The sequence below is a fragment of the Hakea prostrata genome, chromosome 6 (assembly GCF_041222555.1).
Source record: "Hakea prostrata isolate BN-2017 chromosome 6, UWA_Hpros_2, whole genome shotgun sequence".
Classification (NCBI taxonomy): domain Eukaryota; kingdom Viridiplantae; phylum Streptophyta; class Magnoliopsida; order Proteales; family Proteaceae; genus Hakea; species Hakea prostrata.
The window spans coordinates 37710230-37733963 of record NC_142605.1 but is presented as its reverse complement, the minus strand read 5'-3'; the positions used below and the strand labels follow the sequence as shown (position 1 = coordinate 37733963).

Below are 23734 nucleotides of genomic sequence, written 5' to 3'. Positions count from 1 at the left end.
ATAAAATTTTACATTTAAAACAATTAAATGAAGCTTAAGGAAACTATTTTTTGGTGAGAAAGGAAAAATTTTAATATAACGAAAGTTGATTGCAACACATTACTTGTCTAGTTACGTATATTATACAATTTTTTTCTTCTTCTTAGGACTAGGATTTTTCTCATCATTTGTATGAAAACAACATTAAATGTAGATGTGCTTCTACCACAATGGTAGCAATCGATCTCTTATGTGGATGTCGTATTTAAGAAATCTTGAATCTGAACTTAAGTGATCTGCATGATACAGAAAAATCATCTACAGATATAAATGAAAATATGTCCCCAAAGTGCTTATCAACTAATTAGAAAAGACGATTGATTTTCAGGAGATGGTGGAGGTGAATAGCCTTTTGGCTTGGACTTCTTGTCATGGTTGAGGCCAGCAACGATTGCAAGAGCATTGCTAGTAAACTTGACAGTGTTTTTAACACACTTTCTGATATTTTTTTCCAGTTTTCTGTTACTATATCCATTAAAAGATTGGTGCAGTACTGTTTCTAAATGAGTTTCAAGATTGATTAAAGACCAAAACAATCAGCTTTCTGAGTGCACGCATCAACAAGTTACATCAATATATCTATCAAACTCTGTTTTATAATTAATAAAAGTATTAACAAGCTCGTCTGATGTAAAAAGTAGAGAGATATGATAATCATAGAGATGGTAGCTTGTCCTTAATCTTCTTTTGAAGAGATATATATTATTAATGAGTGTACAACTAGAAAGTTGACCACTGTTACACTCATTCTTGATTAGATTTTGTAGAATCTTATAAAGGAAAAAACAGAGAAAGAGGAAAGAAAAAGAGATCAGATTTCATAGATTATAATAAAATTTATTTAAATCAGTAAGAACTAAGAATCATGAAAAAAATTTCCAAAAACGTGAACGGCAGGATTCGAACCTGCGCGGGCAGAGCCCACATGATTTCTAGTCATGCCCGATAACCACTCCGGCACGTCCACCGACATGTACACAATAATGCCAGTTATTTTTTTATATTATAATTTCTGAATTAGGGCTAAGCATTTGGTGTTTCCATTAAAAAGAGAAAGGAAATTGGGATCTCAAGCTATAGACATGATTAAAATTGGAGTATTTCTTTACTATCGTTGGATCACAAATCGTATTTTTATTTCCATTTACATTTTGTGCAATATTTTTAAATTAATTCCTTTTTTTATTTTTTTTGATAAATTTTAAAAGTGATCTCTTCATTTGGCCAAACAATGTAGAGCCCCAAGTTGGGCCTTGATAGACATAAAAGGTCAGCTATTGTTCAAAATCTTATTTTTATCCTCTTTCAGTTATATCACCTTGCATTGCAATGTCTTTATTTGATTGACTATATTCTCTTCATGTCAATCATTTCACTTAATAATAAATTAAAAAGGCTATTAAAGATCAAATGCTAACAAAAGTAGGTTAACAAATCCATAGATGGCTTTAGAACAAAATCCAATTATTTGATTTTTCTAGGTCAAAAACCCACAAACCTTTGTCTCCTAAAAAGTTTCTGCATTCAATTTCAGGAAGCAATTGCTATTGTTCCTAGTTTTCTTCTCTTATTCAACAAGATCAGCTGAGTAAATCTTTACATACATTTAAGTGAGTGTATGAAAAAAATCAAATTGAATTCAACACAATGTCATATATTAATTTGATTTTATTTAGTGCTCATACATTAGAAAGAATATTTCTCTATTTCTCCACACTTTTCTTCTCTTCTTCCCCTCCCATCTCTTGAACCTATGGGTCCTCAGCCCTCGTGACCAGTGTAAAAATATATTATATTTACTTAATTACTAGTTGGAATTGTCTATTAAAAATTCGATCTTTTTAGCTATTAATTGAGATTAGAATTGTTTTTATGTCTGAATATTTAGATTTCTTTTTAAGTTGAGGAATGCTTGGGTTTACACTTGATAGTTTTCTAGCCGCATAAAGTCTTATATCCGTTGTAGTCTAGTTGGTCAGGATACTCGGCTCTCACCCGAGAGACCCGGGTTCAAGTCCCGGCAACGGAAACAATTTTTTTTTTTTTTTTTTAATCTTTTCAACTAAATTCACTTCACCATACAAGTCCAAGTCCACCATATACATACAAGAATAAAAAGTATAATTTATTCACAAAATATTGTTACCATACTCTAGCGTAGCTTCCTACTGGTTATTACCATATTGTAATTTGTAACACAATATTTTTACAGAAATCATCTCTGCAGAGTAAGAAAATCACGGAAGATGAACTTGATGATGTTCGGTGAATGCTATGGAAGACAACTTATTGATTAGAGCCAAGGCATTGCTGGTCAGATGGGCAGCCCTCTCTATACAATTCCAAATTGTAGTCTTGATATTACCATTCATGGCGTCTCCTTCAAATCCATCCATACACGTATCTTCATTTGTCAAAGCAGCACTAGCCCATGTCTGTATGTTGCTTAATCTGAAATAGAATTCAGGACCAAACAGGAGTTTCATCTCCCTTAAGGATTGTTGAAGCTCGTCCATAGAATCACCAATGGTTTCAACACAGTCTGCAATGGCTGCTGCTTCTCTAGGACTGGCCGTGGCATTCTCTTTAGATAAGCCCACCAGCGTGTTTGAAGTCGATCGAAGGCTCCTCAGATTGACGATGAGTGCCACTTGAGCTAATCGTATGGGGCTCTGATGAACACTGTTAGCATAACCTGACAGTGTCTGGAAGCACAAATCTGGATACAGGGTCACCCCACATGAAGTCTTGATGAACTCCAAATCTCCCTCCTGTCCTGTGCAGGTTTTCATGTATAAGATGCTCAGAAAGAAACAGACAAGGGCTACAGGAGTTAGCCCAGAAGTTGCAGAACTTTTCATCTAGGTGAAAAATTAATGACTTGGAAACTGAGATGAGGAAGTAATGACTTCTCGTCTCCTGCATATAGGGGAAGCTCTCTTTACCTTGTTTCACACTGCTGCATCCATCTTCAGACCAAGACTTGTAGGTACAAGAAAAGACATTAACAAGTACCCAACCAGTGCTATTCTCCTCTGTGTTTCAAGTATATACGACTCTGTGAGGCAGACTGTGACCGGCGCCAACCCACCTCATGCACCCTTCCCCTTCACAAGCTTAATCATCCAAATTATTAAATGGTCCTCCTCTATAGCTAGATAATGCTAAACTCTAAATGGAAAAAAAAGAAGAAATCATGTAGTTTCAGAATCAGGGTTTCAGTAATCGATCAATATGTACACCAGATATTTGTAAGCCTTAAAGTGTCAATAAAAATCACCAATCTCTATCAATATCATCCATAGAGAAATGATACGACTCCTTGAACCATCTGTTAGATATGTATGTGAGAGGCAGAAAGCGAAAGGCGAGAGAGATGAAAGATAACAACTAACACCACCACTGAAAACAGAACAGCGAGTTCGGCATAGAAACTCCTGCTACTTGGAAGGGATTAACAGGGGGAGGATTATAGAACAAGAACAACAACTCAACAAGGCTGGTGAGAGGTGCTACCTGAATGGCAGGGGATTTGCAAAAGAGAATCCAAACGCTTAGGTTTTACTCATTTTCAAAGAAACGATCAATCCTTATAAGCCAGCTCTCAGTGAGTGTCCCATATCTATATCTTTATCTATTTCTAGCTCTTAATTATTTATTATTTGGTTTGATTGATGAACCAAAATGGTTAGACTGAATATTATATCCAAGGGTTAGAAATAAACAAGAGACATGTGGCACTCATTGAGAACTGGCTACTGAGTGACTCGAGCAAACCTCAGTTTGAAGAAAAGAAAAAAACAAAAAAAAAATTTCCAGAATTCAAACACTAATGATGCAAGTGTGTTATGGTCAAGATTCGAAAATCGCTATGTGTCGTTGTGTCGATGGCTGGCAACACCACCAACATGGCGACATATCACTATATGTTGGGTAACATTTGGAGGGGTGTCGATGAAAAATCAACCCCTAATTTCGAGGGGTATTTGAGATCATTTTAGTCTGAATTTTATTGTATAGTGGCTAACTTAATTGAGACCAATAAACATACTAGGAGCGTTATTTTGATCTAAACATCGCCTAAACTAATGTTCTTAATCCATACATGCTCGACTATATGCGAGCGTAACTAAAAAAATCGCGGATTTGTATGGAATCCCACTTGATTGACACAAACAATGTATTAGTCGTCGATAATGAAGCAAGATATATTCATAAATGTCGAAAATCAGAGCAAAATAGAATTAAAATGCAAGAGACAAGAGAGAGAAGCGACATATTAGTGACATTGGCAACATATCAACGATATATCATCGACTTATTGTAGACCTCATGTCGGAAGGGGGGTGTCGTATCGCTCTACTCCGACATAGCAATATATCGCCAACACTTCGAACCATGGTTATGGTGGAATTCTCCATGTAAAGTCCACTTTATTTACTTTTTTTGCTTTTAGGTAAGGAGATTATCAAGTCCGTTGGATCCTTACAATCATAACAAATTTCCCACAAACTATAATTTAAGAGTACTTCATGTTTCCTCGCTGATGATGTCTCACGTAGATGGGGTATAACATCGTTAATAAATAACTTAGCAGGATTAGACATCGATTTGATGGCAAAGTTGTATTATAATGCATTTGGGTAGTCATAGTAATTATGATATTTAGTCTCTAATTATTACTTACTAATCTAAGAAAAAGTCCATTAATTGGCCAGAAATTTCTCCTGAAATCGGGGGTGGTTGGGACACATTGTGGTAATAGGATATTTACCCTTTCAGGAAAAAGAAGAAGAACTAATTCACATTTTCTAATAACAAGAATAATCAGAAAAAGAACATTTTGAGATAACCATGTTCTATAAAAAAAATTAAAAAAAGAAAAGGAAAAGAAAAGAGAGATAACCATGCTGTTATCGACTAAAAATTGTATTCTAATGTAGTAATGTGGTGAAAATTATGCTTATCAATTCACATTTACGTTTATACAAGAATTAATTTACTTTTTATGTAAAACCTGCTGAAAAGTTTTTCAATGTTTATTTTCACTACAAAATATATAATAAAATTTTAAGTTAGAAGCAGACGAAGCATAAGGGAAAACTTTAATACAGAAAAAATAATTGCTACACAGTATTTATCTAAGCTTAGGTATATCTTACCTTTTGTTTTTCTTTTTTGCAACAAGGGTTCAATCTCTTTACTGCAAAAAAGAAAGAAAAAAACGGGTCTTCTATCACATCATTTACATGATAATAATATTAATTGGAGATGTTTATAAGTGGATGAACTTTTTGCCACTGTGGTGGCAGACAATCTCCTATGTAAAGATGTCAATCCAACCGAATCTTAAGGCTCCCCCACCATCCACTGCATCCATGGGTTTTCAACTAGAACCACTCTGAAAAAGAGCAACTTTAAGCTCTTCAACATGAAATAAACTCAACCAGCTTTAGAAAAAGAAGAAAAAAAATAATCTAACACCCTTTTTATTGAATTGAAGTGGGTGTGTTGATCTTGTAACTTCCTCGTATTTGTAAGTGGAGAAGTATCATCACCCATGTTTGTAGAATTCATAGCTTTTTCAATTAACTTGCATGATCGCCTATGTTAGGCCTTATGTGAATTTGAAAGGATGAAAACATTGACGGCTTGGGTGGAGAAGATCTTGACACTGTTTGTAGTAGAGTCAACTTTCTCAAATGAATTTTAAAAGGTATTTTAAATGAATATCTCACCATATATCCTATGCTTTGATTGTGTTCTATATGAACTGTACTAGTTAACATTCGATTATGTGTCAGATTTTACTTTTTTTTCATGATTCAAAGGCTTTTTATAAAGTAAATTAAGAAAAGAGTTCTTTGATCATAAGAATATTATGTGATATGATATGCATTACACAGAAAGATCAGATACAGATAGATGAAAATATATGTCCCCGAAGTGCTTATTAATTAATCAACAGAGATGATTGAGATTCAGGAGATGGTGGGGGAGGGTGGCGGTACTTGGACTTCTTGTCATGGTAAAGGCCAGCAGTGATTGCAAAAGCATTGCTAGTCAACTTGGAAGTGTTCTTAACACAGTTTCTGATTCTCTTTTCCAGCTTCCCGTTACCATATCCATCCAATCCTTGTAAGCAGGTGTTATCGTCCATCGAAGCAGCACGCACCAATGTCTCTATATTGCTTAACTTGGAATCATAATCAGAACCCCCAAGAACCTTCATCTCCTCAATAGACAGTTTCAGCTCAGATATTGCATCTCCAATCTCATACACACAATCTTTAATGGAATTCGTCTCGTTGATCATCAACCCATTTGTGTTTGACAGCTGATTAACCAGGGCTGATGTGTTCTGGGTTGAACTCAAGCTCACATCCAGTGCAACTATGGCCAACTGGGTGAGGTTTGTCCCGACGGTGCATGCGTAGGGAGAGAGAGAACTGTAACACAATTTGGGGTACTTGGTGCATGAACAGCTAGAGCTGATGTAGCTGGTGTTGCAAGAAACGGTTTTGGTGTTGGTGGTTGTGGTTGCCCTGCAGCTGATCATGCTTGAGCTTAAAACCAAAAGAGCAACGACAATGGTGGCTGCCATGGAATGTGGGGATCTGAAGCTTTTCATCTGCAATGAACCTGTCGATCTAAGAAGGGATGCACAGAGTATTTATACTACTGTTGTGGTTGGACCACTTCCGTTCCGTAACTCCGTTCCGTTCATGGTGTGATACGATTAGATATTCTGAGTTTTAGGATTTGAGTAGGATTTAGTCTCTATAATTAATTAGCAGATAATTAGGATTCTATTATGCTATTAATCTGACATAATAATGATAAGGAGATCTCCAGGTTTTATGGCTTTGATGGGCAAGAACTCGTAGATCAGATGGAGACACGTGTATTTAGTCAAATGTCAACTGACATCGGGGTGGGTGTCGTCGTCCTTAACAAAACATTTTCACGTGTTTCCTGCACGACACCCATTTTGCCCGGAAAGCAAGATTCTGAGTTTCAGAAGAAAATTCGGATGGAAATCCGTTATGTGTGGCACCCTACATGGCTTGTCATGTGATAATCACATATGCAATGCATGTCTATTATTATATTAATATTCTTTTCTTTTTAATTTAATAACAAATATTGGAGGGTTCTAACTTCTAAATGGGCCTTGCGCTGGATTCGTATCCTCCACAAATTATTGTGATCATATTTAGAATTGTAACACATGGTGATTAATTCTTAAAAAAGAATACAAAACCTGGTAATTATTATTATTTTTTTTACTAAACCAGTAATTAATTATCTAATATTCACAATTAAAATCCGACAGAAAATTGAATCTATTGAAGATCCACCTTTCCATTCTCTAGTCATCTGTAATAGTCGAACCTATGACCTCTTTTCTTAGAAGTATGAGTTTTTACCACTCTACCCGCCCTATATTGACAATATCTCGTAATATGAAATCAAAAAATTTAAATCTTAATAAATAACAAAATCTTGCATTTATCATTTAGTCCAAAAGCACAAGTTATGGTGCAACAGAAAGACAAGTTGCACCAAAACATCATTATGATGTCAATCCAAAAAAACAAAAAACCATTTTTATGAAAAATATAATGACAAGCTTTTCATATATATCAATATATCATATATATATAAATCCAAAACACAATATACCATATAAATACAAGTATCACCAAACATATATATATATATCAATCTAAATATATATCCATATATATATATATATATCACAGTTATATATATATATATAAAAAGAATAGGGATAATCATAGAGGTGGAAGCTTATCCTTGAATATTCTTTTGAACATAAATTATTGATGAGTAGATATGTGAGATGCAAGTAAGTCATGGAGGTGAGTTTAACTAAAAGCTTGCCTTTTACTACACTCATTTTTATTGAAAAATTATGTGATTAATTTTTAGAAATTTATTAGATTCAGTATTTAATTGAGTTTTTTTTTTTTTTTGTAAGTATTTAATTGAGTTTTAACTCTTACTATTGGATAATTACCTACTATATATCCAAAATCTTAGGGAATAATTATAGGAAATTGTAGAGGATCTAGCTCTACCTTTTACTACCCTCTACATAACAATTATTCAACAACAAACTTAAGTTGGCTAAGTTGATAAAAACCAATATGAAATAATATGGGATAAGAAATTTACGACTTAATAAATAATAAAATCTTGTATTTATCTTTTGTCCAAAAGTTCAAATTATGAGTGCGACAGATAAACAAGCTGCACCAAAACACTATTATGACATCAAAAAAGACAGTTTTATGAAAAATATATTAACAAGTTTTTTTTTGTTTCCTTTTCTTCTTCTTCGAATGTAAAGAGGAGAGATAATCATAGAGTTGGTAATTACACTTGAATATTCTTTTGAACAGACATTATTGATGATTATATATGTAAGATGCATGTACATGGTGATGAGTCTAACTAGAAACTTGCCTTTTACTGCACTCATTCTTGATCAGATTTTGTAGAATTTTGATATTAATAAAAAAAAAAAAATAAAAATAAAAATAAAAAAGAAGAAAAGTTAGAGGAGCGAACCGAGCTAAAGAATCAAACACACAAGTCATGGACTCATGGCCAGTTAAGTTGGTTGCTACGCCATATATGAGTTACTGAGACATATTTCTCAAACATATGATGGGGTGGACATCTGAACATGTTACATTTACCCAAAAAAGTATATATCAACATGTACAACTAGGGTATGAAATCTCACTTGATTTCATCAGTTCATTACTTAGCAAACTAGGCGAAACGGCAAGAAAAAAAGGCGACACGTACCTGCAAAATGTCTGTTGAAAATGCAAAACAAATATATATGTTACATATCTGCAACACGTCAGTGTAAAGTTTTAAAAAATATATAATAATCTTAATTTGAAATTTCCTTAAAACGTCATTATAAAATTTGAAAAAATAATAAAACAAATTTTTTTTTTGTTGATACAAGAAAACAAATAAAATTAGTAATTACTACTACAAATTCTGCCATTCCCATGGTTCTTCTTCTCCTAATGCTACTTCCGCTAACAGTAATTACTACCACAAATTTTTTTGGGTATGAGTCTAGCCCTCTTTAGGAACTCTTGTTTCTCATCTGTTTCAATCGGTGTGTCCTCTATCTTGGGTGCTAAATACAAAAGATCTTGGATTGCTTCCAAAGGGCATGAAATTCGTGGCTCGGGTATGAACTCTCTGAGCTGCTCCCAGTTAGTTAAAATTAAGTTGAGCCGCAGTTTGTGTTTTATCACAAGTCTCAATCCCGATGCTAACCCTTTGGCTAGAGTCGCAATAAACAGGCTTCCCACATATTTACCGCTCCAGCAATAGATTATATTTCCTGGATGAGTTAATCCCCAACAGCACCCCGCTTTCTTGGTTGAGTGTTGTATTGTTCCTACACATAATAACATTGTGAGATTCCATGGCACTATGGATTGCATTTCATAGAAATTCATTCCCCTGTCTAGCTTCTCTAATTGTAGATACTAGGGGGGTTTAAGGCGCAGTTTAAATGTAGTTCTTGGAATCCGGATCTTCTTCCTGTCGGGGGGTTAGTGTTTGAAAGCCCAGGCGGGTCTAAATGTAGTTCTTGGAATCCGGATCTTCTCCCTGTCGGGGGAGCACTCTTTGTGCTCCCCCATGACTTCCTGACCACAAAAACCAGTGGGTCCCACTAGTGAAAAAAAAACTTTTTTTTTTTTATTTTTTTCCAAAAAGTGTTTTTCACCATGGGCCCAACTAATGTTTGTGGTCAGGAAGTGTCGGGGGAGCACTTTGTGTGCCCCGGTTGGGGTCGCTGATCCGGACTCTAGTTCTTGACACCAAGTATTTATATAAGTCAACACTCTTTTAAGATCAGCTAGAACTTTCCTGAAAATTATTGCATTGCTCAACCGCCACACACTATAGCAGGTAATACTTATAATGGAGATTATCCATCTTAACATAGGTTTGTCAAGATTTCAGTTATAGAACAGGTCTAAGCAGAAATCAACGATATTAGAAAAAAGCAACAATTATGTTCTTAGTCCTATGGGTCCCGCCGTCCAAATCCTCTGCATCCATTCACAAGTGAAGAATAGATGCCAACTTAATTTAGTACTACAACCACAAAACACGCAGTGATCTGTATTTGATTCCATTTGACGAGTATCGCATTAATTGGGATTCCTGCATGAAAAAGACGCCATAAGCAGTTTACAAATCCGGAATGAATTTTGAGTTTCTATAAAAACAACCACCAGCTTTTGTACAAACAAGAGGAAAGCGATGGGTTATGATTAAAAAGCAATTCTTGATATGTAAATTTAGTGGTTCGTTGCTGTGAATAATAAAACAATTCAACTAATCAATTCATGTACCAACAAAACGTCAATATAACATTTGAAAAAATAATAAAACAATTCAACTAGTCAAATCATGTACTTGTGTTTTTGTTTTTTTTTTTTAAACAATTCCATGGTTTAACAAATGCCACGTATGTCACTTAAATGCCAAACCGCCAAACATAACTCAATAACAAAAATGTAAATAACTCATCTTCATCTTGTGTGATGTTTGGTCATCATCGGAAGGCAAAAAATTTTTTTTTTCAAAGCATAAGGTTGCTGGCTCCCAACTAGCTCAACACGAAGAGGGAGTCAAGTGGGTGAAATAGTGTTGTCTCCAACAATATTTCTCAGGTTCGGTTCGGCTGGCGACCATTTTTTGGCGTTCCGACGATATTGTAGTCTCGGTTCGACCATTTTTTTGCCGATATTGCCAAAATATTTCCATGATTGAGTACAATCTGAACCAAAAAACACCTTACAGCAAAACAGTATTATGAAACATATTAATTTAAATAAAAAATTAAAAAAAAAAACCTATTTAAATCGGTACGAATGAAAAAGTCTAAAGCAACACGAAAATAAACACCTTACAACAAAACAGTATTATGAAATATATATATAAATTTATATATGCACCGCATCTTTTTTCTAGATATTATTTTAAGAAAATTAAAAAAAAAACCTGTGTAAATCGGTACGAATGACAAAGTCTGATGCAACACGAAAGTAAACACCTTACAACAAAACAATATTATGAAATATATAAATTTATAAAAATAAAAAAATAAAAAATAAAAACCCTATTTAAATCGGTACGAATGAAAAAGTGAAACACGAAAATCGTGGACGGCAGGATTCGAACCTGCGCGGGCGAAGCCCACATGATTTCTAGTCATGCCCGATAACCACTCCGGCACGTCCACTGTCTTGCTAATTGTGGATTGATCAAATATATTGATGATTAAACTCGGTGTTGTGCATTCGGTATCCCCATTCAATGAAAAGAAAATTGATAAACTTACATAATTAACAACAATTAAATTTATGTTTACAAAACTAAACACTGAATGTTTGACTCAAGTCACTCAACAAAAATAGCTTATTTTGAGGTTGAATTTACAAAACTAACCAAAGTGATATCACCGGCTCATTAAAATTTATTTTGACTGTTTTACCCCTCCATTCCTTTCGCATTTAGTTCTGTTGCCACCAGCATGCCCTAACCCGAGTCCAATCTTTCTTCTTCCTCCTATCTTGCAATCCTCACCTATCTTCCTTTTTTCTCATTCCCTGAACTTGCAAGCTCCATTTCACCCCCTTCACCTGTTCTACATTTAGGAAGACGTGCTAAAGCTCCAAACTCCATAAAAAAATTCCCATTAATCTATTCGACTAGGTGCTGGACTGATCAGGGTTAACATGATTCGATGGTGAAGTCATTAGTTTATCTCATAATGGATCTGCCACAAAAATACAAATCGCCAGAAATCGCTAGGAACTTGGGCATAAAAAGCAATCACTATAAAACCCTAATTCAAAACCAAAACTGTTGTTCTTCATTCCCTTTCACTTGTTGCTTCTCAGAAGCACTCGAGAAAACCCTATCATGCATGAGTACATATTTATTTAAATTCCATTCCATTAAGAGGTAGATCTCATAGGACTTGGGAGAGAGAAATATTTAATCCGAATTTTATATTAATTTCGTTTGTATCGTTAATGAAATGCGAAGAAATTAAGATTAAAAAGGATGATGTTCTACACGGAATTCTTTCAGAAGGGCCAAACTGAAATGCCCTTTCTTTTGGTGCCGATCTTGGAGTAAAGATTTGTTGAGCAGCAGCTAGCAATGAGATTTGACGGAATAAAGGTTTCCAAAGGAACAAAAACAAGGAAGAGTACGGATGGATAAAACTGAAGAAGAGGTTCTCACCCTTTCCACCTTCTGAAGAAGATCAAGATGGAGGCACTGCAAGAGAAGGAAAGAGGGTATAACTGTCCAAATAAATCGTTAGATGGGTGATGGAACTGTTTTGGCTAGTTTTCTAAACCAAAACCTAAGATAAACTATTTTTGTTGAGTCAAACAATCACTAGTTAGTTTTGTAAACATCAACCTTGAAGCGTGTTATGTGTCCGCTTTTGAGGCGTGTATTTTGTTCCCCTATGTGGGTGTCGTCGGTGCTTACTTGGTGTTGTATTTATTGTAATTTTCTTTCTAAAGTATATTGGGCTTGACCCATCCCTTACTCAAGATGACCCTGTCTATTGCATGTATGACAGTTTAGGTTACTATCTGCTCTTTGGATCGGTTTGAACCTTGTGTTTTTCATACAGCTGTGTTTGTACTTTTTTTTTTTTAATGGATGAAGTGTTGTTTACCCAAAAAAAAAAACACCTAATTGTTGTTGATTATGTAATTTTTCCAAAAAAATTAGGATCTCCAAAGTGAATATCGAGATTCTGAATATCACCCCATCCGAAAAAAGAGGCTAAAAAAATAACATAAAATTTTTAATTCATTGCTCAACAAACCGGAGACATGATTAAAGATTTAAGTTTTTTCTTACTGTTGTTATTATATCAAACCCCTCCACATTTCATATTTTTATTTTCGAATACATTTGTTTATTAAATTATCAACAGGTTTTCTTAATAAGGCATATCTTGTTTAGATTGATACCTTTATTATTATGTCTTCTAGTTACTCTATTACCTAATTTAATTTCATGTTTATGTGAAATATGTATATAAATTGTTTTTTGAATTTATCACACATCAATAATTCAACTCTTTTTTTTTTTTTTTGGGTAAACAATAATTCAACTCCTTTTACCTATAGGTAATATAAACAAGTTTGATGATTTTTTTGTCATTTATGATGTTAATTTTTGGGTATAAAGGAGATTTATAAGCTGGGGAATCGGGATATTAATATCCCTCAATAAGAATCGAACTTACAACCTCTTCACAAAGAGGTGTTGGTTTCACCATTAGAACAGCTCTGTGTTGACTCTATAGTATTAACTTACCCACTAAAATATCACCTGTTTATAACCTAGTATGGGGAGAACATGAGTTCGTATCCATCCGGTGGCACCTATATTAGTAATATTCTTGCTCCCCCCTCTAATATAAACTTGCCAACTACATGAAAAAAAATGTAATTTAACATTGCAATTCCACCCCTTTAGTTAAAATTGATCTTCTTTCATTATTTGACCAAAAAAAAAAAAAAAAAAAAAAAAAAGAAAAAAAAGAAACTATTGTTCAAAATCTCATCTTCTTTCAGTTGGATCACTTTCCAATGAAAAACTCGATTTCCTTTTGAATATTCAGTTTATATTCTCTTTTTGTCAATCACTTAATAAGAAATAGAAAAACTATTAAGGATCAAAATCAAACAAAAGCCTGTTAACTAATCCATTATTCCATATCAGGCTTGAGAACAAAATCAAATTATTGGATTTTTCTCAAACCATTGTCTCCTAACAAATATCAGTGCCTCTCTTGTTCCCAGTATTGAACCCTTCCCTTCAGCTGAATAAATCTTTATATACGTGTAAGTCAGTGAATGTAAAACAATCAAATTAAATTCATCAAATGAGAATCTCTTAAGTAGATTCCATCTAAAAATCATCCTGTTTTTGTCTAGCATTCATACATTACAAAGAATTTGTCTCATCCTAAATTACGAACTTTTATTGTGGACCGCAGTTCTAGAGATTATACAATTTCAGCCTCATAGTCCTCATGGTTCACGTCATTCGTTGTTAGATCCCTTTTAATAATAATCATAAAGTTTACCATCAAAGGGTTATTCAATTAATAACTAACACTTAGGGAAGAGGCCATGGGTTGATTTTTTTTTCTAGTGATATATGTAATAATTACTGTCATTTAATATAAATATCCTAGTTAAAAGGGCTCATTGGTATGATATGTTGTGTATTTTATTTAATTTACATTAATTTACTGCTGACATTAGTACCCATCCGTTGTAGTCTAGTTGGTCAGGATACTCGGCTCTCACCCGAGAGACCCGGGTTCAAGTCCCGGCAACGGAAATTTTTTATTTTATTTTCAGACTAAAAACTAAAATCACTCCCACTCTTATTCTATCTATGAAGATATAATAAATCTTTGTACAAACGAACACTCATTGGTCATAATCCAATACAAATACAACTCATATCAACCATCATCCTCCTCTAATGTTGCTTTCTATACTAGTTATTACCCTATTCCAACACAATCGATCTCGTTTTTACACACATGCATCTCTGCAGAGCAAGAAAATCATGGAAGATGAGCTTGAGGTTCTGCTGAAGACAACTTATTGATCAGAGCCAAGGCATTGCTGGTCATGTGGGCAGCCCTCTGTATACAATTCCAAATTATAGTCTTGATATTCCCATTCATGGCGTCTCCTTCAAATCCATCCATACACGTATCTTCATCCGTCAAAGCAGCACTAACCCATGTCTGTATGTCGCTTAATTTGTGATAGAACTCAGGACCAAACAGGTGTTTCATCTCCCTCAATGATTGATGAAGCTCGTCCATAGAATCACCAATGGTTTCAACACAGTCTGCAACAGCTGCTGCTTCTCTAGGACTGGCCGTGGCATTCTCTTTAGATAAGCACCTCAGCGTCTTTGAAGTCAATCGAACGCTTCCCATGGTGACGATGAGTGCCACTCGAGCTAATCTTATGGGGCTCTTGTGAACACTATTAGCATAACCTGACAGTGACTGGAAGCACAAATCTGGATACAGGGTCACTCCACATGAAGTCTTAATGAACTCCAAATCTCCCTCTTGCCCTGAGCAGGTTTTCATGCATAAGATGCTTAGAAAGAAACAGAGAAGGGCTACAGGAGATAGCCTAGAAGTAGCAGAACCTTCCATCTTGGTGAATGACTTGGAAGCTGCAATTGTCTGTGCTTACTTCTCATTTCCCGTTTATACTTTTATAGGGGAAGCTGTCTTTGTTTGTCTTCCTCCGGCACTGTTGCAGAGTTAAGTCTTTATCTCCTCTGTCAAGAGTGATGGTGAGGAGAACAGACCACATGATGTGATGAGGTTTTGGAAAAGCAAAGAAAGAGACCGGGGATCTTGTAATTGCTTCAACTGCAATATCTTTAACGTAAGGAAAGAAAAAGCCCTACTACTTTCAGAACCTCCAAGAAGATAAGGTTGGATTTGCTTTTTGGTCTTACTCAGTTAATATAGTTATTCTAATTATACTACTGTACTAAGTCCCACTAGCCCTGAGACCTTTAATTCAATATCAAGTGCCATGACTCACTCAACTACACATTGTATGAAACTGAAATGGATTGGCTGCGGCTTTCTTAATCACATTTGATTAAAGGCCATGCTCGACATGATTTAAAGCTTGTTTCATGTCTGAGCTTTTGCTAATTAGACTGGTGGGTCGTCGTGTGTAGATGCGTTTCATATTTGATTTTTGGGCTTATATTATACCTGGAATATTGAATTTGGATTTGAGTGTGTATTAATTCCAATTATACGGAGATTAGAGTTGCTTACACGTTTTTTATAAACAATATGGTGCGCACGCAATTGTCTTAATGCACCTATGGAATTAGGACAACATTACAGAATTATCTTGTCAATGTCCTTTAATTTTTGTTCGTGTATGACAATTTCACAGGCTGGCTGCTAGGGTCTCAAAATTGGTCCCCAAATACGCTAGATGAGAGGAGTGGAGCCCTGTCGGTCACAAGAGAAAGCTCCCTTACGATAAAAATCCAAGGGAAGGATTGGCACGCCACTCATCTATATTTGGTGACGAGTTGGGATCAGTTGGGTGATGGGACTTTTTTTTTTATTTTTGTCCCACCCCAAGCTCATCCCTATTCCGCCCCTCGTGCCCCTTCCTTTTTTTTGCCCTTCGGGGTTTCCCCCTGCCCCCCCCCCCTTTTCCTCTTCTGCTTCCTCTCCTCCCTCTTTTTCCTCCCCCTTTTTTTTTTCTTCTTGTGTCTTTCTTCCCCTTCTCTCCTTCCCCTCCCCCTTCTTCCTCCTTTTCCCCCCCTTTTTTTTGCTTCCGCCCCTTCCTCTTTTCTTCCTTCTGGTGCCCCGCGGGGGGGGGGGGGGGGGGGGTTCCCCCGTTCTCCTTTCCCTCCCCGCCCGCGGTTGGTGCCTCTTTCCTCCCCCCCGCCCGTGTTTCTTTTTCTTTCTCCCCCTTTGTTTCTCCTTTCTTCCTCCCTTTGGTCTTTGCTTTCCTGTTTTTTGCTTTCTTCCCCCCCTCTTTCCTTTTCTCCTTGCTCCTGCCTTCTTTTTCGTGCTTTTCCCTTCCCCCTCCTTCCCCGGTGCCGTTGTGGCTCTCTTTTCCCTCTCCTTCCCTTGGTCCCCTTTCCCCTTCCCCTCTTTGCTTTGGTTTTTTCCCTCTCGCTCGGTTTGTTTGGCTTGCGCGTGGCGCTGTGTCCCCTCTGTGGTTTTGGTCCCTTTTTTCGTTTTGTGGCTTTTGTTTTCTTGCTTGGTTTCTCGTGCTCCTGTTTGGGCCGGGTGCGGGCCTATTTTTTAATTTTATTATTTTTTACCTATGGGTCCCACAGGATTTGTGGTGCTAAAGCCGTCGGGGAGCACAGAGTGCTCCTCTGACGGGGGATGATCCGGATTCTTTGGTGACATGAGTTATCATTTATGACTTATGAGAGAAGTTTCAACTCCAAATTTCCGAGTCTGAATTACCTGTCAATCAGGAAAGCACACACTAACGTTTTTCTATGGACACGTGTGTGTGGTCCATGTGAGACTATCTCTGAATTATTTTATTAATTTTCAGATATGATTCCAGTAAAAAAAATTGTTAGGGACCGGAACACTGGATGCTCCCCTGACAGGGAGGGGATTAGTTTCAAATACAACCACACAAAATGTAAGGTAAAAATGTTAGTTCTCCCCCAAACTAGAGTTGATCCAAATTCAAGATCTCTTTGGATTTACTGCATTTACATAAGAAGCTATGTTACTGTGCCAAAAACACATTCACATATGATCAAATTTCACTTGAAAGTTTATGGAAAATCTTCCTTTAAAATTTAAAGGGGGCATGAGGATGTACGACTATTATGTATTTGGGCTTTACAGCCTGGGCTGCTATATTAATATTGGGCTTAGCTCCTGGAAATATATCCAGCTTATAACCAGTTGAAGCTGAATTTTGTGTAATCTAGTCCAGTGGAAACATAAAGCCCACTTATACCCATTCCGAGTCTCGACTTTTAAACCGGTCACATCGATTCGAATTGAACGGCGAAAATGTGATCCGAACCGATGATTCGGTTCGTACGTACCACGAGTGCTGGTATAGACGCACGCTACCAGACAGCGAATAGAATCCATTTTGGCATTTTTGGCGTACAAATTGGGTGGTTTTAGTTTACAGACACAGTTCAGTTTTCGTTATCCCCAACAACGAGAGCAGGAGCAGGAGCAGGAGCAGGAGAGGAGAGTGGATGGACACAGCAGCTAAAATGGGGGCGGAATCTGTCAGAATAAGCGCCTCTGCTCCTCCTCCTCGCAGCTCCAGTAGCTCTGGGAGACATCTTCCTCTCTATCCTAATCGGTTCATGGGATTCAACACACTCCGTCACCCTTTTTCTTCATCTGAATTGTTCGGAAATGTTCGTCTCAGTTCGAAACATTTCAAGCTTTCAGCACTTCAGGAACGAAAAGGAAGACTCAACGTTGTGTCCATGGCTGCTGACGGTCTATTTCTCCTTTCCTTTTATGTTTTGTCTAATGATTTATTGATTGATTGATTTCCTCGCTTTTCTACGGTATTGCGTCGAACAGTTGGGTTGCCTGATTGTTACTCGTCTTGTGTATAACCATAACCTTTTACTGTTGATTGCGAACAAGTCAAAATGGTTTCTCTTGTAATTTTTATAAGTTGATGTCAATTAAACTTTAGAAATGAACATGTTGATGTATGTAACTGAAGTAATCCATCGTCAATGGAGTTGGAACCTCAGCTGTGTATTACCCTAAGCCAGAACGTGTATGGACTGGTTAATGGTTAGGCATTTCCAGAATTAGACTCGCACTGAACACCTTAGTCTTCTGGGGAAATCCAATATTTTTCTAGGTATTTTAGAGACCTGCCTTTCTTTTCTGATATCTTTAGCTCAGTGTCTGATTGTTGACAAAGAGCTGCCGGATAATTTATGCGACAGATTGAGGGATGATGGATCCCACCAGTTGTACTGTCATTCAACAAGTCGAGTCGTGGCAGTGATTGAGTCTTTGCGAATAAACTGATATGAAGCTCCAGAGATGCCTACTCAACATTTCTGTCCAAAATGACAGAGTTCCTCAAAAGCTGAAGTGCTGTTAACAGACATGTAAACTGTAGTTTTATTGTTGTTGAATATTGATACCTGTATGGTTTGTCAGCTACTAGCCAGAGTATAGCCACATATCAAGAGAGAGATATCAAACTTTGTCAGAAGCCCTAGATTACAACAATGGCGCTGTATGTAAGATTGAAACCTACTCAGCCGTATTCCAACAAAAAGAGTCAGCTAGATGGATTCTTTTCTTATCCTTCAGTCAGCTTGATTCCAAGCTATATTTGTTACTAGTCCGAAGCTATGCATGTATTTTCTCACTACATATCCTAGTCTCATTGTAGTCATGTGTAGACTCAAAAGCCTCCGTTGCACATCCCATGCCACCTTAAACGACTTCCTTACAATTTATCATGTATTAAATCTATTCATAAATGAGTTCTATTTTGTTTATTCTTTCCTTTTCTTTCTCTAGTTTTACCAGACATCCATCTTAACATCCTCACTTAGCTGCACAAAGTTTGTGTTTATATATATATAGTATCAAATGTCATCCTATAAAATATTCCTTTTAAATGAATACACCAGAACACTCTAAATCTATCTCTTCATTTCATCCACCATATTTTTATTTTTATGTGACTTAATCTTCTATTTATACTTCATTACTAATGATTAACCCAAGTTACTTAAAACTTTCACTTTGTGGTGTCTCCTTATCGTCATTTTTCATCACCCCATATTCAATCATATTTTACCAAGTTTACATTCACCACATTCTCTCTTTCTGAAGTATGTGTTTACTTCTAAGAAATCATATGCTCCAATGCACTCTGAAACTGAAGTCGTCCCCACATTCCTGTCTCCAAAACAGAGTCCTCCATGAGTACTTTCCTGGCCGCTACCATCTCTTCCAACATGTTCAGTTTGATCTCTTCATACAATACTCTTTTTTTCTTTGACTATTTTCTTGAACTAATCTGCCATTTTTGTTTCCAGAATTGTTTCTTTGTATTTTCATCTAATCTATTTTGGGGCATATAAGCACTAATGGTATTGATTTGATATTTTTCTAACACAAGTTTAATGGACGTCCTACCACCAATTCTTTTAACTTCTGTGATGTCATCTTGTATGTTAAAATTTAACCTTTCACTAGAATAATTTTCCTAACAGTAGATGCTGCACATTTGAGAATAACTGTAAATTTAATTGTAACATAGAAAGTTAAGCAGTTTGTGTGGTTCATTGTTAAAGATTATTTTGAAGTTGTATTGTGAAAGTTAATATTAAAGTGGACTTTATGCAGTCCATCATCAAAGATTGAATCAAGTTAAAAAATTATTTTAATTTTTTTGTGTAGTATCTGAAATAAGAAAGATTTTTTGTGGTGTCCTTTTTCTTTCTGTTTGTTTCCCCAGCTACAAAGCGTGGTGTACCCTTGAAAGATTATCGCAACATTGGAATTATGGCTCATATAGATGCAGGGAAGACTACAACAACTGAACGAATTCTCTACTACACTGGAAGGAACTATAAGATAGGTGAGGTACATGAGGGGACAGCTACAATGGACTGGATGGAACAAGAACAAGAAAGAGGGATTACAATTACTTCTGCGGCAACTACCACCTTTTGGAATAACCATCGGATTAACATTATTGACACTCCTGGTCATGTTGACTTCACACTTGAAGTGGAGCGAGCTCTTAGGGTCTTGGATGGAGCTATTTGCTTGTTTGACAGTGTTGCAGGTGTGGAACCTCAGTCTGAAACCGTTTGGAGGCAAGCTGACAAATATGGGGTCCCTAGAATATGCTTTGTTAATAAGATGGATCGGCTTGGGGCAAATTTTTTCCGTACAAGGGACATGATAGTCACAAATTTGGGTGCAAAACCGCTGGTGCTTCAAATACCAATCGGTGCAGAAGATAATTTTCAAGGAGTAGTTGATCTTGTGAAAATGAAAGCTATTATTTGGTCAGGAGAGGAGCTTGGTGCAAAATTTGTTTATGGGGATATTCCTGCTGATCTTCAGGAGTTGGCTGAAAATTACAGAACCCAGATGATAGAAACTATAGTAGAGTTAGATGATAAGGCTATGGAGAGCTACCTAGAAGGAATAGAGCCTGATGAACAGACAATTAAGAAACTGGTTAGAAAGGGAACCATCACAAGCAGTTTTGTACCAGTTTTCTGTGGCTCAGCGTTTAAGAACAAGGGGGTTCAGCCCTTGCTTGATGCAGTGGTGGATTATTTGCCTTCTCCACTTGATGTACCACCAATGCAAGGGACTGATCCTGAGGACCCAGAAGTGATAATTGAAAGGGCTGCAAATGATGATGAGCCATTTGCTGGATTAGCATTTAAAGTCATGAGTGATTCTTTTGTGGGATCCCTTACATTCGTAAGAATTTATGCAGGGAAGCTGACTGCAGGATCTTATGTTCTTAATTCAAACAAAGGGAAGAAAGAAAGAATAGGGAGGCTTCTGGAAATGCATGCAAATAGTAGAGAGGATGTTAAGATAGCAATAGCTGGCGATATTGTTGCTCTTGCTGGTCTAAAAGATACAATCACTGGTGAAACGCTATGTGATGTTGACAATCCTATTGTCCTTGAACGGATGGATTTTCCTGATCCTGTTATTAAGGTTGCTATAGAACCCAAGACTAAGGCAGATATTGATAAGATGGCAGTTGGACTCATCAAACTTGCTCAAGAGGACCCATCTTTCCACTTCTCAAGAGATGAAGAGACCAACCAAACAGTTATTGAAGGAATGGGGGAGTTGCATCTTGAGATCATTGTTGATCGGCTAAAGAGAGAATTCAAGGTTGTCCAGCTGCTCCTTTTTTTCCATGATCCACATATCAAGTTAACTTTAGGGAAAAGACTCAGTATTGCTGGTGGTATCCATAGGCTGGCACCCTATCTTTCTGTCCTCTTTCTCCCTTAAGGGATAAGGGAGTCATTCTAAGAAGGGGGGAGACACATAGGAAATTAACTTACTGTACATACTGCTAGCTTATCCATGTCTCTCCCTAAATATAAACTGGTTTTCACTTTGAGCATCTCAAGAATCTTCTTTGCATTAGAAACCTTTTTTAATCAATATTTTCAAAAAACAAAATCAAAATGTTGTTTCTTGCAAGGATTTAAAAATTTTGGGAACTTTATTTTAATTTGGTATTCGCACATAATTCTCAAGCAGTTTAAGGTTTTGACGGCTTCAGTATAATGAATTTCCTGTTGACTTGCTTGTATTTTGCACATGTTTTCCTATTTTATTTTGTGCTACCTCCTCCCCTCCCCCCCCCCCCCCCCCCCAACCCAAAAAGAAAAGAAAGTAAATAAAACTATCCACCTTGGTAAGTTTTTCTAAAAATGAGCTCGCTTGGTGACCATTCATTGCTCATCAGATAGGATATCCAGAACTATTAATTGTGAGCTTCTCACAAGTTTATCTTTGATTGGCGCATAGGTTGAAGCTAATGTTGGTGCACCTCAAGTGAACTACCGTGAAAGCATTTCCAGAATCGCAGAAGTGAAGTATGTGCACAAGAAGCAGTCTGGTGGGGCGGGACAATTTGCAGACATCACCGTAAGGTTTGAGCCCATGGAAGCAGGTAGTGGTTATGAGTTCAAAAGTGAAATAAAGGGAGGTGCAGTGCCAAGAGAATATATCCCTGGAGTGATGAAGGGGTTGGAAGAATGCATGGGGAATGGTATACTTGCAGGCTTCCCTGTTGTTGATGTTCGTGCTGTGTTAGTTGATGGCTCATACCATGATGTCGATTCCAGTGTCTTGGCATTCCAGCTGGCTGGTAGAGGAGCTTTCCGGGAGGGAATAAGGAAAGCTGCTCCAAGGATGCTGGAACCCATTATGCGTGTTGAAGTTGTCACTCCGGAGGAACACTTGGGTGATGTAATTGGTGACCTTAACTCGAGAAGAGGACAGATAAACACCTTTGGTGATAAACCTGGTGGTCTCAAGGTATGAGTATGTCATTTCTCCCAACCTACACTCCTTACTGTGATCCTAGAGTCAACTTCCTTGGGCCGGCAGATATGCTGGTAGTACAGGAAATTAGAATTTCTTCTATACTAATTAATTGGATAGTTGAACAACTTGTAAGCATCTAACTAGGTTGTCTTCTGCCTAGGGCTCTATGTGCAGTCCATATAGTGGAAGAGACAAAGAGTCTCTTGTTCCACCTATTTGACATTAAATGGGATAAAAGTGGCCATTCCTGAAATCTTCCATGGCTTTCTCTTATTATGTTTGTTTGGGAATTATGCAGGTGGTTGATGCTCTGGTTCCATTAGCTGAGATGTTTCAATATGTGAGTACCCTTAGGGGAATGACAAAAGGGCGTGCATCCTACACCATGCAATTGTCGAAGTTTGATGTCGTCCCCCAACACATCCAAAACCAGCTCGCAACAAAGGAGCAGCCAGTTGCTGCTTGATTTCATTTTTATTTCACTGCCACAGCAGGCTGACTATACATAATTTTTTTTGGGTCTTGGTGTTTTAAGATCCAAAGTATTGCTCTATTCGTAACCATTTCGTATATTGAAAATGTAATTATGATTTGAGGAAATAGAATTACAAATTGTTCATACAAATTCTGGACATGTATTTTGTAACTTGATTGAAGCGAATTTGACTTCCACACCAGGATGAGGTTGAGTTCCAATATGAAGGTTGAGTTCCAATATGAATATAAGGTAATGCTACTCAATGCATGTCCTCAGAAAGCATTGCAGACTGTATAGGCATATGGTCAGGTGTCTCAGCCATAACATTTGATGATGCAAGATTAATGTATATTACCCGTTTAATTAAGCTGAATCAGATTCAGAGAATTCGACCAACTGAATGCAGATTATTGATTCATTTGACTACCAATTATATTATAAGAGAGAAAAAAAGGAAATACTGCGTTAAAATAATAATCAAAAAGGTTTTTCATATT

The 23734-nt window shown here is 36.7% G+C and overlaps 2 protein-coding genes, 4 non-coding genes and 2 pseudogenes across 6 annotated transcripts; 3 read left to right on the top strand and 5 right to left on the bottom strand.

Moving 5' to 3' along the window:
- Positions 1-924: 924 nt before the first annotated feature.
- TRNAS-AGA (transfer RNA serine (anticodon AGA)) lies at positions 925-1006 on the bottom strand. The gene has a single exon. It is a non-coding gene; the product is annotated as a tRNA-Ser (tRNA).
- A 989-nt stretch (positions 1007-1995) lies between these two features.
- On the top strand, positions 1996-2068 carry TRNAE-CUC (transfer RNA glutamic acid (anticodon CUC)). The gene has a single exon. It is a non-coding gene; the product is annotated as a tRNA-Glu (tRNA).
- A 164-nt stretch (positions 2069-2232) lies between these two features.
- Positions 2233-3614, bottom strand: LOC149013893 (pectinesterase inhibitor 7 pseudogene; annotated as a pseudogene).
- Positions 3615-5992: 2378 nt separating this feature from the next.
- On the bottom strand, positions 5993-6598 carry LOC149013892 (21 kDa protein-like). The gene has a single exon (XM_089157756.1). The coding sequence runs from the start codon at positions 6596-6598 to the stop codon at positions 5993-5995; it is 606 nt and encodes a 201-aa protein (XP_089013882.1).
- A 4676-nt stretch (positions 6599-11274) lies between these two features.
- Positions 11275-11356, bottom strand: TRNAS-AGA (transfer RNA serine (anticodon AGA)). Its single transcript has one exon. It is a non-coding gene; the product is annotated as a tRNA-Ser (tRNA).
- Positions 11357-14419: 3063 nt separating this feature from the next.
- On the bottom strand, positions 14420-15594 carry LOC149013889 (pectinesterase inhibitor 7 pseudogene; annotated as a pseudogene).
- On the top strand, positions 14427-14499 carry TRNAE-CUC (transfer RNA glutamic acid (anticodon CUC)). Its single transcript has one exon. It is a non-coding gene; the product is annotated as a tRNA-Glu (tRNA).
- A 2265-nt stretch (positions 15595-17859) lies between the features above and the next one.
- LOC149013888 (elongation factor G-2, chloroplastic-like) lies at positions 17860-23599 on the top strand. Its single transcript, XM_089159992.1, has 4 exons — positions 17860-18172; positions 20175-21589; positions 22238-22750; positions 23058-23599. Exons 1-4 carry the CDS (start codon positions 17920-17922, stop codon positions 23223-23225), a joined length of 2349 nt encoding a protein of 782 aa, XP_089016118.1. The 5' UTR covers positions 17860-17919; the 3' UTR covers positions 23226-23599.
- Positions 23600-23734: the final 135 nt, after the last annotated feature.

Coding starts and splice junctions, on each gene's coding strand:
- LOC149013892 (XM_089157756.1), bottom strand. CDS start 6,598: ATGATCAGCTGCAGGGCAACCACAACCACCAACACCAAAACCGTTTCT.
- LOC149013888 (XM_089159992.1), top strand. CDS start 17,920: ATGGACACAGCAGCTAAAATGGGGGCGGAATCTGTCAGAATAAGCGCC. Junction 21,590..22,237: donor GGCTAAAGAGAGAATTCAAG/GTTGTCCAGCTG, acceptor ATTGGCGCATAG/GTTGAAGCTAATGTTGGTGC. Junction 22,751..23,057: donor ATAAACCTGGTGGTCTCAAG/GTATGAGTATGT, acceptor GGAATTATGCAG/GTGGTTGATGCTCTGGTTCC.